The sequence below is a fragment of the Bos indicus genome, chromosome 18 (genome assembly GCF_029378745.1).
Source record: "Bos indicus isolate NIAB-ARS_2022 breed Sahiwal x Tharparkar chromosome 18, NIAB-ARS_B.indTharparkar_mat_pri_1.0, whole genome shotgun sequence".
NCBI lineage: Eukaryota > Metazoa > Chordata > Mammalia > Artiodactyla > Bovidae > Bos > Bos indicus.
This window is the reverse complement of record NC_091777.1, coordinates 8,313,883-8,329,567: the sequence shown is the minus strand read 5'-3', so window position 1 is coordinate 8,329,567 and position 15,685 is coordinate 8,313,883. Positions and strand designations below refer to the sequence as shown.

Below are 15,685 nucleotides of genomic sequence, written 5' to 3'. Positions count from 1 at the left end.
TATTTTTTGAGTGCCTTAATCCCAGCCACAAAATCTGGCTTGTCGGTTCCCCTTCAAGTTTAGGCTCTGCGGCGCCTCGGCGGACTTGCTCTCCCTCCCCTCACAGCGCCTGAAAATGGGCCCGTCCAGACAAGGCGGCGCAGGCGCCTGAGGTGGCGAGCGGCGGGGGCCGGCCAAGCGGTGTCAGCCGTGGAGGGCGCCGTGCCTTCGCCACCCGGAGCTGGCCCGGCTCCGGCGCCCAGACCGCGCGTTTGCAGACGCAGCGTCTTCGCCGGGGAATACCGCTTCCACTTTCCGGGTGTGGCCGCGAGTCGGGTGAGTCCCGGGGGTCCGGGCCGTTCGGAGGCGCGCTCTCTTCCTGGCCGCGTAGTGCGGGGAGGCCGCGGGACACCCACCGGCACCCCCCTGAGGTCCCTCAGGGTCGGCACCGCCGCACTGGGTTTCCCGGGGCGGGATAGGCTAAACTCAGTCCGGTTGCATTCTCTGAGGATGCGCGGGTAGTTGAGCGCAGGATGGGGGTAGACCTTCGCTTTCTGCCCCACAACTCTCGAGCTGGTGACCTTGGGCAGGCTCCTCCCTCCTCGGTTTCCTCGCCTGAGAAATGGGTGTAATCCAGCGCCTAGGTTGTGAGAAGCGCTTAACTACGTGTCCGACGCGGTGAGCGCTCCCTACGGTGTATGCTTGTTACTGCTCTTGGGGATCCAGGCGTTCAGGGTTTGCTTGTGGGAGCCTGTTAGGGCGCCTCTCAGCTGCAGTGAAATTTTCCACCAGTCCGTCCTGCGATGCGAGAACCCAGTAAGATCCTCATGTAGACTTTTCAAGGAAAGTGACAGGCAGATCCCTTTTATCGGGTTTAAAGATGACCGAGCTTGTTTCACGTAAGTAGTTTATGAAGAGTTAAGTAAATCCTAGTACTGATTTAAATGCATAAAGGAAGTGTGCAATGACAAAGGAATTCTGTTGTAAGACACTCGTTGTGTCTTCTTTCCTGTTCATACAGGCTGCTGCACATGTCTGGTTGATTTAAAACGACCCTCATTTCCCACCTTTTTTAAAAAAGAAAAACTATATTAAGGTCTGAATCAGTGCTCAAATCTGTGATGGTACTGCATTCAGGAAACATTTATTGGCCATATACTATGTGCATTTAGGGGAATATCTCTTCCCCTACTAGCCTGTGTGGTGTTTGATGGTTATGGACTAATTTTTTTTTTTTTTTGCTCTGAACTTCACGTGATTTGACAGAGGGCTCAGCACCAAGAAAGTGGTGATAAATCCTAGTTCAGGGAACGCTACAACTGGGCCCATGCCTTAAGAAATGACGTGAGGTTGCTCTCAGTAGCAGTAGGTCTGTACTTCGAGCACTTGTCACCTAATCAGAAGCCTCTGTTTAGATTTGGTCATTTTGCAGCTGTGATAAGTAAAAGTGGGTGAGGAAGGTCGTCCCCTGCTATGTCTGCTACTTCTGCTCAATACAGTGAGGTGTGAAGTAGAGAGATACTAATTTAACTAATTCCAGAGCTTTCTGAAATTAGACTTTTTAAAAATATATGTTTTAGAGAGCAGTTTTTTCCTGGAGAACAGATTCTTTAGGCTCTGAACAAGAGACTTTTTTGGCCTTGTTTTAAAATGACATTAGAAATTGTAACTGTAGTGTGAATTTCTTTCTGTTGAGGTCACACAATAGCAAAATGTCTCTAAAGAAAGCCTTAGTGGCATTAAAATATAGGGTTTCCCTCTTGCGATTATAGATCTGCTGAAGTGTGTTATTAGAATGTTTCCTCTCTTTTCTACACTAGTGTTCATATATTGCTTGTGCTTTTTTTTCTTCTAAAATTGTGCCACCTGGTGGTTGAAATCTATCATAGACTACTTGTTAGATTTTACCTCAGAGTCTTGGTAGAATAAGGTGAAGCAGTGAATAAAATAAAACTATAAATTTTGTTATCTTTAGCAAGAGCTCCCTATTGCTTAGACCCTCCCAGCTCACCCCCAAGTAAAAGTTACGATTGCTTTGCAGGGACCTATTAGACAGTTATAAAAATATCAGATGTCACAGATGAACATTTTTAAGAATTCAGGCAGACTGTTTTGGTATCAATCTGTGCATACCTGAGGAAGTGGATGGGATTGGCATGGGGAGAGAGGAGTTGTAATTGTGAGAAGTAAACTGTTCTGATGGTTTCTAAATGCCAGTGTACAAATGGAACTGAAGTTTTGTGTTTAACTAAATAATAACTGTTTGAATAGAGTTATCCCTTTCTTTCTCATTAGAACACCCTTACACTAAATCTTACCACAAATGAATGTTTCCTTCACTTTTTTTTTAATACAGTCTGTCTGTCTGTAATTATCTTGGTGCTACCTTTTGAAACTGTTTTCTGTATTCTTAACAGTAACAAGTGTTTATCCTTTGAGTGCAAATTTTATTTTGCGAAATGGCTTAAATTTAATTGTGAACTTAGATTTGAGAAAAAAACTTAAGGGTGCAATGTAAGAATATACTCTGTGACATCCTTACTTAGTCAGTCTCTTGGGCACAGGAGGCCAGATAAATGAGTTCACACAGCAGCTTGTTTCAATGTTGGACAGCTCCAGGAAAATGACATCTGCCCCTGTAACTTCCACTTTGATTTCCAGTCCTGTCTTCGGACACATCTCAGAGTCAGTTCGGTTCAGCCTTTCCCATCAGGTGACAGAACACTTCAGATATACTAATGATACTACATTTGTCACACTTACTCTTGATATAGATCTAGAGCTAATTCTGTTTTATGGAAGAAGAGACTTATGTTTCAGATTAAGTAGCTAAAACGATATAACTTGTGAATAGCTGTGTCCACAGTTTTTACCTTCAGACCCACATCTTCTCCCTTCAAATCCATTACTTGTCCTACTTAACCTGGCTGTTCCTTTTATCTATTTTCTCTGTTGTGGGTTTCCCTTAGTTAGTAAATGTTCCCAATTTCATGAATGGCTTCCTGTTTAAACCTAATGTCAGAGCCATCTCCTTCCTGAGCATTCGTCCCAGGGATATTCAAATTGTCAGTGTTCTGGACATGGCTGATCAGGACAAGCACAATACTTTTCTTTTTCTTGATGTAGACAGATACTCTTGTTTCTAGTAATACAGGATAGTGTTAAATTGACTTCTTTGAACCTCAGCCTGCAATTAGTCCCTGTTGAACTTGTAGCTAATCAGAGGTTCTTTGGGGAGTAGTTTTTTCTATCTGAATTTATTTCATTCACAAACTGCTGGGAAGGCATATCTTTCTTATTTTGAAAGTGGGAGAAATCTGTCACAGTGAGAGATTACATTGGGTAGTAACTCTGTTATTTACTGTGTGACCTGGGGCTTAGTTTTGCTATGAAAATATGAGTAACACATATTTTGACCTACAAAAAAGCAATTTCTTATGGTTTAACTGAATTTAAAAAGGTACCTGCTTCCTACAGTTATTGGAAGAATTATGAGACTTGTGCCTGCACATGGTAAGTATTGAACAAATTATTTCTATTGTAATAATATATTGTTATGGCTTTGAACAAATTTTGAAAATAAGAATATGGAATATATATTTGACTTTTGTTCATTTCATAAAATGTTACTTGAGTTATAATAGTGTTATTAGAATAGGCTGTTAAAGATGACTACTGAAAGGTGTCAGCACTCATTTAAATGTGCTCTAAGAACAATGTTATTATTTTATAGTTATACTTTGTATATTATACCCAGGAGTACCCCAGTACATATGCGTATGCACCAACAGTTAGCCGAAGCTGGTGGATGGAAGGAAGGGGGAGGAAGAGAATATCTAACTAAAAAATGGGGTAGAGGCAAGAGGGGAATGATTGATAAAACGAGGAATTTGTTAGGTAAGGGATAAGATAAGTGTTTAGAGCTTTAAGTTAAATAGTAGCTTTCACTAAGAACAAGAAAAGGAAACTCCTATATATGAAACCATTTTCTTATTTGGTATAATCATCTAGGATAAGTAGGTAGAAGGGAAGGTAAGTAGGTAGAAGTACACCATGGCTGTGTGTAGAGTAGCATACATATTTGAAGTAAACTTTTAAGGAAGGAAAGAAAAACATGTACCACAGTATATATTTTTGCTTATACACAATGTGCATATGTGTGTTTTTCTCAGTACCCAAGTGTTTTCTTAAGTGTTTACTTTGCCAATTAGAGAGGGCTTTTCAGTACCTCAGAAGTTTGTTTCTGAACTGTAAAAGCACACATTTGAGGGCTGGTTCATAGATATATGCAAAAATATTTTGTTAAATATACTTACAAAATAAAATTATTAAAGACATTTTCTAGATGACAAAACCAGTGTACGTCTTCTTCAGAAAAAATAAGCAAGGCAGAAGCCAGATAACCTTTACTATATATAAGTGTAGGTGTATAATATTGTATAATATTAGATGACTTACATTGCTGTACTGTATGAGACCTCTTTTTTCTGAGGCAGAATTTTTATATCATTTAAAAAGATTGTAGTCAGTGACAGGCAAACAAAACTTGAACTTGGCTGCGTTTTCAGTTTCCATTTCAAATACTCAAGTGTTTTCACTTGGCACAATGGCCTGATTTGTGATCTTTAGCTGTGGTATGTTTGTGTGTGTGGCAGGGGGTGGGGTTGAGGTTATTAGTCACTCAGTGGAACAGTGATTTGATACTTTTATAAGTTGAAATCTGAAGTAGTAGGTATAATTCTCTGCAATTATTTGTTTAGTCATTTTTAAGGATTTCGTTTGTCAGGAGTAGAACGTGGACAGGCTGTTTGAATTTCTTGAAACTTTTTTCACAGCTTTATTAAGGCATAATTTACATACTGTAAAATTTGCCCATTCTAAGTGAATTAAGTGATTTTAGTAAACTTATACAATTATGCAATCATTACCACAATCCTATTTTAGAACATTTTTGTCACCCAAAGTTTTCTTTTTGCCATTTGCAGATTAATCCTCACTCTCACCTTTGGACCTCCACATTGATCAGCTTTTGCCTCAACAAATTTGCCTTTTCTAGACATTGCATGTAAATAGAATCATACAGTACTGTCTTTTGAGTCTGCTTTATTTCATTTAGCTTAGTGCTTTTGAGATTCCTCCATGTTGGCACATGTATAAGTTTATTCCTTCTTAGTGCTAAATAGTGTCCCATTGAATAAATAGACAAATTTGTTTATCCAGTACTTGGTTGTTAGACATTTGGATTGTTTCCAGTATTGACTACTATGAATAATGCTATGACCATTCATATATAAATCTTTGTGGGGATATATGCTTTCATTTCTCTTGGGTGTGTTCTTAAGAGAGAAATTTCTAGGTCATATGTTAAGTTTGTGTTTAACTTAAGAAACTACTAAATAGTTTTCTAAAGTGTCCGTACTACTTAACCTTCCCAGTAGCGTTGTATGAGATCCCTTTCCACCACATTGTAAGCAGTGCTTGCTATTGTCTCATTTTTTGATTATAGCTATTCTGGTGGATGTATAGTAGTGTCTCATTGTGGTTTAAATTTCTGTTTCCCTAGTGACTAGTGATGTTCAGCATCTTTTCATGTGCTTAATTAACCATTCCTATATCCTCTTCGGTGAAATATCTATTTAAATCTTTTGCTTATTTTGGGGATATATTTTAAACACTGGATTGTTTGTAAACTTTCTTTATATGTGTTAGGTGCAAATCCTTTGTCATATATGATTTGCAAATATTTTCCTTTAGTGTGTAGCTTGTAGAGGAGCTACACACTTTTATTTTTTAGAGCAGTTTTAGGAGTTTTATTTTTTAGCTATTTTTTAGAGCTAGTTTCATAGCAAATTTGAGCAGGAAGTACAGAGAGACAGACCCCCTAGGCCCCCTCTGCCCACACACACCCTGCCTTCACAGTCAGTATCCTCTAAGAGTGGTATGTTAATTACAGTTGATGAGCCTGCATTGACATGTCATCACCCAGAGGGTGACTTGTCTTTTCATTTTCTTAATTTTGAAAATGGAAAATTTTAATAAGTTTTAACCAATTTATTCTTTTATGAATTTTAATGTATCTTTGCCCAACCTAATGGATTTCCCTGGTGGCTCAGATGGTAAAGCGTCTGCCTACAGTGTGGGAGACCTGGGTTTGATCCCTGGGTCGGGAATATCCTCTGGAGAAGGAAAGGGCAACTCACTCCAGTACTCTTGCCTGGAAGACCCCATGGACGGGGGAGCCTGGTAGGGTACAGTCCATGGGCTTGCAAAGAGTCGGACGCGACTGAGCAACTTTATTTCACTCACTTTTGCTCAACCTACTGTCATGATTTCTCCTAGGTTTTCTTTCTTGGAACTTTTAAAAGACTAAAGTAGTTAATTGGTTCTTTCCTTTGGTAATCTCTTCTGGGTCATAAAGAATTGGTTTAAGAGAGAAATGGGTGAATAGAGAAATAGGTGAATGTAACTATAGCAAATACCTCAAAATAATATTTTATCTTAGACCTTGGATGCTAATTTTCTTTTTTGTGAATGAACCAATTAAACCTAATTTCAGGGATTTTTAGCTTCTTGTTTTCATTGTAATAATTACATTTTATGGATAGATCTGCTAAATTTGAAAAAAAAAATCCACATCTGCTTCTTGTTTCTCTTCATGATTTAGATAGATTTTTCTCAGCCAGATGTTACTTAGGAAGAAAGCAGTCTATATTAATTCATACTAATGTGAGACTGACTAATGGCCCTTTAACCCTTATACATTTAAAAAGGATTAATAGGCCAGTTCTCTTCATTGGTAGGATTTTACCTGAATAAAATGGGTTGTAATCTATTTCAGGAGTATGGGAAAAATAATTGAAGTCAGGCTTGTTAACATAGGCAAGCTGTTTCTGGTTAAGCACCTATTTCGAGGATCGGGTCTCTTGAGTCTGCTTTTTTCTGAACCTGCGTGTTCTCTAAATACTCCTGATAACCCACGGAATCTAAGTTGTTGGATAGGAAGGTGAGGCTCAGGTTTAATTTGCCTAAGGTCACCTTTCTTTTCTGATAAAGGTCACTGAAGTTTCTTACAGAAAATAATTTTAGGTTGCATTAACAAATACAGTCACACATATTCAAGACACTCTTGTATCCACAGGTTGCTCTGCTGTGTTCCATCTCCTCCTAAAGATGCATCCTGACTTATCTCCACACTTGCACACTGAAGAATGCAACGTCTTGATTAACTTGCTTAAGGAATGTCACAAAAATGTAAGAGTTCAGAAAATAACCCTGAAACAACAATGAAACCTAGATACAATACACTAATGTAAAACGTTATCTCCATTAATAGAAGGAAATGATAATTCTTAGTTATGGATCTTAGCTTAGTAAAGATTAGCAGTTGATGCTTGTGATTTGTTTTTAGAAACTACTTCCTTTTTATGATGAGTAGAAATCAAGCCTGTTAGTTTTATTAGGGAGCTTCTGAAGTGATACATAGTAGTTACAGTCTATCTTCCTTGACATCTATCATTATGTGCTTAAAGGAAGTTGAAACATTTTTTACAATTACCTGTTAACTAGATTTAAATTATGACTGGCCTCATTTAGCAGGTTTACTTAATGGTTGCTGTGTACTTAGTCACTGAGTCCTGTCCGATTCTTTGTGACCCCATGGACTGTAGCCAGCCAGCCTACCCTGCCCATGGGGATTCTCCAGGCAAGAATACTGGAGTAGGTTGCCATGCCCTCCTGGTTAGTGGAATGGAAATAAAATTCCATTTTTAAAACGAAAATAGTAAATAAGCCCATTTTTGCAATGCATTAAATTTGATGCTTTCACAGATGTCAAAGTTTTTTTTTTTTTAATATATTTGGTGTATGAGACAGTTATAAGAAGCATTTGTGTTTTTCTTTAACTTTGCATGATGCATTATTTCCTTCATGTTCTTCATAAACTGTAGATATATCAGATTCTTATTTAAATGAGTAAAATTTTAAGACTAAAAGTGAGGTAGTAAGGAATGTTGATGACCTGTGAAGTCTGATATTTATATTGTTTCAAAGAATGTTGTTGATGACAATACACTTTCAACAAACTATTTCCGCCATACATCTAGATTAAGAATTGATATTGTAAGTCTTTTTAACTTTAGCCATTCTGTGGATGTGTAATAATATATTATTTGGTTTTAAATTGTGTTTCCCTCGGGCTGATGACTTTAGGCATCTTTTCATGTACTTATTGGCCATTAACATAATGTCTTTTGCCCATATTTAAAAATGGGGTGTTTGTCTTGTTATTGAGTTGTAAGAATTCTTTTTATCATTCAGCATACAAAGTGTGTTGTGAATATTTTCTCCCAGTCTGTGGTGTCCTTTTTTATTTTCTTAAAGATGTGTTACAAAGAGCTTATAAGTAATAGTTTACTAGGTTTTTCATTCATTGTTTATGTTTTTTTTTTTGTTTGTTTTAGGGATCTTTGTCAATTTCCTGGTCACAAAGAGTGCTCTCCTATTTTTCCTTCTGGAAATTTTATAGTTTTAGTTTTTTAAATTTAGGTCTGTGATTCAAATTAATTTTTGTGTATGTTGTGAGGTATGAGTCAAGGTTTATTTCTCTCCCTCTGGATACCCAGTTCCTCCAGCACCACTTGTTGGAGAGCTTTCTTCCCACTACATTACCGTGGTGCTTTTGTCAGAAGTCAGTTGCCCATATGTGAACGGGCCTATTTCTGGGCTCTCTAGTCTGTTCCACGGATTTATATGTTTATTCTTAACACAGTTGATTTTGACATTATCTTACTGGGGCCACCTGATCCCATGACTGTTTTGTCCTCTTCTCTGTCTTAATTCACTTGCACTGCATGTAGACCGATCTCTCAGTCCTAAGTTTAATCATTGTTCCCCTTTAATGGCTCCCTTTGCCTGGAGAATAAATTCTACATTTCTTTGTATTTTGAGGCCTTCATGTACTGGCCCCTACTTACACTTGGGCTTGACCACCCTCCTGCCCCGCATCCTTCCTGCTCACTCTGTCTGCAGTGGTACTGGAGCATGTTTCTGTCTTCTAGGCTTTTTTACTTGTTTTTTCCCTTTGCTTAACTTAAAGGTTTTCTCACTGTCTCCACTTCTCACTTGCTTGATAAGGTTTTATCATCCTCCAGGCTTTATTCTGCTTAATTTGTCATTTCCTCTTCCTTTTCTTTCTTGGCCTGGATTCCCTTGGTATAATTACTCTATATTTCAGTAATACTTTATGTATTATTTCCAACTTTATGGCAGTTACTCTCACACTTTTTAGTCTCAGAACTCCTTTACATTCTTCAGAGTTATTGAGGCCCCCAAAGAACTTTTGTTTATGTGGGCTGTATCTATCAATATTTGTTGAATTAGAAGTTAAAACTGAGAAGTTGAAAAATATTAATTTATTTTAAAATGACAATAATAAACCATTATACATTAATAGTTATTTTTCATAAAAAAAAGACCTTATTTTCCAAAACAATAAAAGGGTGAAAAGAATGACATTGCTTTTACATTTTTGCAGTTCTTTTTAATGTTTGGTTTAATAGAATACAGCTGGATTCTCATATCTGCCACTTTGCTCAATCTGTGCTGATATTACAGGTTATGTAGCCTCTGGAAAAATCTACTGTACCCTTGTGAGAGAATGAAAGTGAACAAAACAAATAAGATCATCAGTTATTAGGAAGATGGATTTTACCTTCTGAAAAGGTTTTGAGTAGTCCTGGGACTGCACTTTGAGAACTGCTGCTGTATGGTGATCACTTCATATTTTGTCTCTTCCTTCTGACTCTGAGCTATGAGAGTGGGGCCCAGGCCCACCATGCTCACTATTGTGTCCCTAGTGGCTGGGACACTGTCCTCCAGACCCTGGTTGATTCACTTATCCAATCAGTAGCTCTGCCTGTTTGCTCTCTAGAAATAGACACCAGGCACTGGAGGCTCATGCCATGGGTATACAAAAGAGGTACAGTCCAAGAGCATTTCTTTTACTTTTCAACTTTTTATTTTATATTGGAATATAGCCGATTAACAATATTGTGATAGTTTCAGGTAGACAGCAAAGAGGCTCAGCCATACATATGCATGTATCCATTTTCCTCCAAATTCATGGATATTTCTTTTATCAATGCCACTGGGGCATTTGTGGGTTTGTTTTTCATGTAACATCACAGAGTATTATTCTCATTTGGGCTTAATGTTGAGGTGAAAGTGAGAGTATAAATTAGCTTTTGTCTTGAATTTTTTTTTTAAATTTTTTTGTTGTCTTGAATTTTTAAAATAAGATGTATGAATATGGGATGATATCAATAAATATAAAGTAAAATATGAAATATTGTGTTACATTCTAAAAATTTAATCCTGTCTATTGTTTTTGTTTGGCCAGAAGGTGTATGAAAAAGCATTGTCCCTTTGTATTGTCAAGGAGGTAATTTATGCACAGGAATTATTTATCCTGAAAAGGTCATTAGGTAATCACTAGGAAACCTTAAATCCTTGCCAGAAAAACTCTGATCATTTACTCAGTGTGGACAAGAAAAGTACCTTTAAAGTGGTAAAGAAATAGGGAAAAAAGAAATAGCATGACTATTACTAATAGCATGACTATTACTAATTATGTGTTGTCTGGTTTCCATGAAAGCCTTAATTAGAAAGAAAAGGGAAAAAGTGCTTATTGTTACAAGTTCAGCATTTATGGCATGTCATTAAAGGAGATCACCATGCTCTCTGACCTGGCCTTGAAAATGGCGATGTGCAAACACACTAATGGCAAAGCAGAGCAGACTTTGAATATTAAGCATTGATTTCCTTTTATTGTGAATTAGTGACTTGTTTATATGGCCCATACAGGCTGTGTAATATTAGTGTTAATGTGTTTTTAATTTATTTTGATGACATAGAGGCAAATGAAAAATGGCTTTGGCACCAAGCGTTTCATAGGTAACTCTTCTATGGGACAGGAGTGTTTGCTCATGAAGGAAGTTACTGTCAATATGGCTACACTGCATTTGGACATCACTCTGTAATAGAGGATGGATAACATGCCCCTAAAGAAAAGATATTAGGTAATAAAATGCTTTTCACTAGGGCATTATGAGGTTTTGGCAGGTTAATAAGCTTCTCTTTTATCAAAGAAAAGTCTTTTTTATTTTTCATTTCTACCTATAGAACATTTCTTCCTTTTTTGTAGGAATGCTAGGGTAAGCCCATTTATTTGTATATTTTGTACTTGTGGGTTAACTGTTTGATTAACTATTAGCCATTTGCTTATTGACAAGGTGACACATTAAATATTTCAATTCTGAGCCAGAGACCTTAACATATTATGGGATGAAATATTTTACCCCTTTTCTTCCTTTTAGCACAGCATTCTGAAATTTTTTGGTCATTGCAATGATCTTGATCGGGAGATGAGAAAATGCTTGAAGAATGAGGTAAGGAAAACATTAAAGGATGGAAATGGTTGAGCAGTAGAAAAGACTATTTTGGAGCAATATTATTTATTACTACCATTATTAATTTTTTTTTTTTGGCAAGTTTTCATATAACACCAAAACTTGACTTTATAGGTATGTCTTCCCCTAAAGTCAAGAGGAGAAATGAAAGCGTCTTCTGGGGACAATCTTTTGGAACACTGCTGATTTTTTTACATGCACATAAATGAAAGCAACTATCTTAAAATAATCACTGTAACTCCTCTGGATAAATTTTAAGGTTTGAGAAGTTGAATCTGTACAGCAGAAAGAATTGTTGATCAGCTTTTAGCTCTAGCAGGTAACTAAAACTCTCTGGGCCTCAATTTCCTTGTATAACATGAGGAGGCTAGATTTAGGCTCTTTCCAGCCTTAAAACTTGGAATTTCTTTATAATTATAGTATATACAGCCCATAGGGATCTAGTTTGACTTGTTTGGAAAGACTCATTTCCTGAACATAGCTTTAGGCTATGACTTGGGCTTGGGCAAATAGCCAAAGTTTATTGTCTTTTTGTAGGTACCGCAGACTGAACAGAGTGCATTTTAAATCTTTGAAAAGAAATTTAATTCCATTTCTGTTTTATTCATCAGAAATTTTTTGTCCAGAACCTTTAAAAATATGTAACTACTAAAAATCTGCCTTCCAATTTTCATTTTCTGTACTTTTGAATTTTCTCCCCACATGAGCCTCATATCAAAAGGTATTAGATATTTGAAGACATTCAGCATCTGTCTTCAATCATTTTTTCCTGGTTTCTACTTTGGGGCTTTTTTCCTCCTTTCTTCCTGGAATCCCTTTACAGCATCTTTACTGTTTGAAGAACTTCCTGGAATTCTGATAATTTTCTTCATGTGCACAAATGGGTATATGTTTTAAACTAATTTTTGAAACACTTTTTCTTTATATGTAAAGGGTATTTTGTATGGAAACTAAACCTAGGGCTCTCTTCCTTTTTTATTCAGATTATGGAAAAATAAGCCCATACTGTTTTATTTGGTATAGGTATTTATTTCTTACATGCTTTCAGTTGTGTAAGATAGCCTTTTTCCTAAGTTTAGATTTTTTTATCCTCACAGTTTAGTGATTTTTGTCATTGGTTTGGTGATTATATCTTCATATGAAAATTTCCCACCCAGGTGGTCCTGAACTGTCAGGAACTATTTGGTAGAAGAATGTTGGTAGATTTAATCCTTTAAATTTTAAATTCTTATTTTGTCCCAGTTTGTTTTTGTATAAATTTCAGATTTTCTCCTTGACTACTTTCTAATCCTCTCTGTGGTTTTTATGTTGCTTCATTTCCTGATTTATAGATTGTTTTCTATCTGTTCTTTCATCCTCCAGTTCTCCAAACCTGTGCTCATTTATTTCCTCTCTGCTTTTAATGCTTCCCAGTTTCCCATTTACTGCTCCTAATGCTCTCCTACCATTTCCTTCATGTGTCATTTAAGTACTTCATTCTTTGAAGCTTTTAACTAGAAAAAGGATCTGGCCAGTTCTTTCTGACCCTCTCTTTGCTGCTGTGTTGCTGCTTTTGTCCTTTTTATTGAAATAATCACTAATACTACTTTTGCAGTGTCCTCTTTTGTTCCTGTTACTTGTTTGGTTTGGTTTCTGCGTTGTTTGGTGGCATTTTGTGAATAACATAATAGTCACCCTTTGTATCTTTTTTTTTTTTTTTTATTCAGGGGCCATCTTGACTCCTTTTGGAGATTTTATAACATATATTTTAATATAAGCTCTGTCTCAATTTGCTCTATGACTTATTTTATTGGCTACAAAATACTGTCTTCTGAAGACTTACCTTTAGAATCCTCTTTCCAAGCTGATTTTAGAGGCTTCCTATGATATGAAGAGAGATATCAAATATTTTTTTCAGAGCAGGTATCCCTCCATGTTCTAGAATTTTCTTCTTTAACCTTTTAAAGCAGTAAAATGCCCTTCTCCCCCTAGCAGTCTATGAGGAAAATTAATGTAGGACAGATAAAAGGAATGCTTTTGTTAAAGAGACCTGGTGCTTCATCTGTTATTTGAAGTGGCCCTTTGATGAGGAAAAAAAGACGTTTGAAAATTGCTACTATTCTAGAAGATATGTTAGAACTCTTGAGTCAAAACTTTAGACTTAGAAAACTTCTTAAAGATTATCCAGCCCAACTCCTTATATTTGAGGTTAACTGGCCCAGAAAATCAAGTAAGTACCTCAAAGATGTGAATGTCAGGCTTAGGGGACAGGAGCTGGAGTTCCTGGTCAGTGCTCTGCCACTGATCTTTTGTTTTTTTGGCTTCTTTCTATACCTGATGACTGAAAGATTTTAATGTCCAGCTGTTTACACACACTCAGTTTTTTCAACTTGAATCTGCTTTTACTTTTTTCCCACTCTACCTAAGAACCCCTCTTGCACCTTTAAAATATATCTTTATTGGTGTATATATTCTAAGCTTAGTATGTAAATAGTAACATAATCTGCTGTCTCTTTTCTCTCCCCTTCCTTTTATTTTCTAGTACATGGAAAAGAGGAACAAGAGCAGGGAGCTTGGCAACGCAATGCGAAAGAGACTTTTTAATCCTCCAGAGGAATCTGAAAACTAGATCTTATTTTCACTGGATGCCTTGCCTGAGAGAAGACCCAAAGACTCTTGGTTGGTAACTGAAGGAATCCTGTTGCATTTGGTCTCTAAAATCTTTTGCATGGAAAGTGACCCATGAGAAATCAAGCCTTGGAGAAGTATGGAAACCCTGGATCTGGAATGTTTGTCGGGCAGAGCTGTTTGTACCCTCCCTCCTCTACCAACGCATCTGAGACTTCTGTTTCTTCCCTTTGCCTATGACCTGTTAACATTTGAGTACCTTAACCTTCAATAAAACTATTGATTCTGATCATATTTCCTCTGTTCTTTTAGACTCTTGGAATTAGGGCTGAATGGTGCCATTAGACTTCTCTTTTTGCAGTGTGGCAGTTCTGGAGCCTAAACATTGAAAGCACAGCAAGAGTTTGGGGAAATCCTAGCTGTGTTAACTCTATGAAAATGTTCCAACTTGATTGTTTTTAAACTGCTGTTTTCCAAAAGGTTACATGTTTAACACTGATAAAATTGCTTCTGGCTAGGATTTAAGTCTGAGCAGACTTAGCTTCTCCATTTGGTTGAAGGGCCCACCCTGGGTGCCAGTTATTTCCTGGGCCTGTGTGCTTCCTTTTTGTTGGGGGCAGGGTTCTTCTTCCCAGATTCATTTTCTAGCAGCCATCCTGCCAGTGTTCCTTTGGCCATGCAGTGTTTCTGAGACCTGTGAATCTGGAAGCCAGCTTCCAGTCATGGCCACAGCAGGGGCTTGAACTTCCTGTTGGATAAGGTTTCAGCAGACTCTGAGCCTTGAGTTCCTTGTAGTGAACTCTGTGTACATGTATGGTAGGAGGCCTTGTTGAGCATCAGTGTTTACTAGTGATTTCCCCATCGCAAGAGGCATTGAAAAGGCTGGACATTCATTTAGCAAGGGAGTTAAACAGGGTAACAGAGATTCAATGAAGATATGGAGGAAGAAGCAGAATTCTGAAGTCCCTTTTAAGGTTCAGATTTATGAGTATTTATTCAATCACCCCTTCTCCTCCCAGCCTCCCTGAGACCAAGTACAGGTACAGAAGTGAGACGTTGTATCTTCAGATGGTTGTAGTAAGCTGACAAGTTAACTATTACAGTAGTATAGTAAGTACCATGATTAGTCAGGTGTCATGGAAACACAGGGCATCCATGCCCAGCCTTTAGGAAGAAGCCATTCTAAGAAATCTACTTAGCAAAGATAACCTTTGGCAAACAGTGAAAATGAAATACATTCTCAGGAACTTAAAGTTGTTTAACCTGAACAGAATACGAGAACTATTAGTAAAGGAAGACCACAGACAGCTTTGAATTCTGTTGCAATTTTATCTTCAGTGCTCTGATAACCACGTGGGGGTTTAGAAATGATGATTAGGGATTTATGGGGGGCCTTAGTTGGAAGGATGATGTGTTTTAACTCTGTACTTCAGTAATATTTTGGTTATGGTTTGGGACATAAATTGAAAGAGATGGGAGATTGTACCCAGGAAGACCAATTTGGGTTTTGCCCCAACATAAATGAGAAATTAGGGCTTGAGTTAAGGGTTTGGGGATCAGGGGTTTGAGGGAAATTTGGACCCAGAATCAGCATTTCTGACTAGGTGGACAGTTTAAGAAGAGTCCAGGGCAGC

General features: G+C 37.4%; 1 protein-coding gene across 1 annotated transcript; it reads left to right on the top strand.

Annotated features, from left to right (window-relative positions):
* Positions 1-156: 156 nt before the first annotated feature.
* On the top strand, positions 157-14,340 carry CMC2 (C-X9-C motif containing 2). The gene is made up of 4 exons (XM_019979914.2): positions 157-315; positions 7,118-7,230; positions 11,352-11,423; positions 13,966-14,340. Exons 2-4 carry the CDS (start codon positions 7,150-7,152, stop codon positions 14,050-14,052), a joined length of 240 nt encoding a protein of 79 aa, XP_019835473.1. The 5' UTR covers positions 157-315; positions 7,118-7,149; the 3' UTR covers positions 14,053-14,340.
* The last annotated feature ends 1,345 nt before the right edge of the window (positions 14,341-15,685 follow it).

Excerpts from the sequence above, each read along its gene's own strand:
- CMC2 (XM_019979914.2), top strand. The coding sequence starts at position 7,150 with ATGCATCCTGACTTATCTCCACACTTGCACACTGAAGAATGCAACGTC. Across the intron at positions 7,231-11,351 it reads TTAAGGAATGTCACAAAAAT|CACAGCATTCTGAAATTTTT; the intron begins GTAAGAGTTCAG and ends TCTTCCTTTTAG. Across the intron at positions 11,424-13,965 it reads GAAAATGCTTGAAGAATGAG|TACATGGAAAAGAGGAACAA; the intron begins GTAAGGAAAACA and ends TTTATTTTCTAG.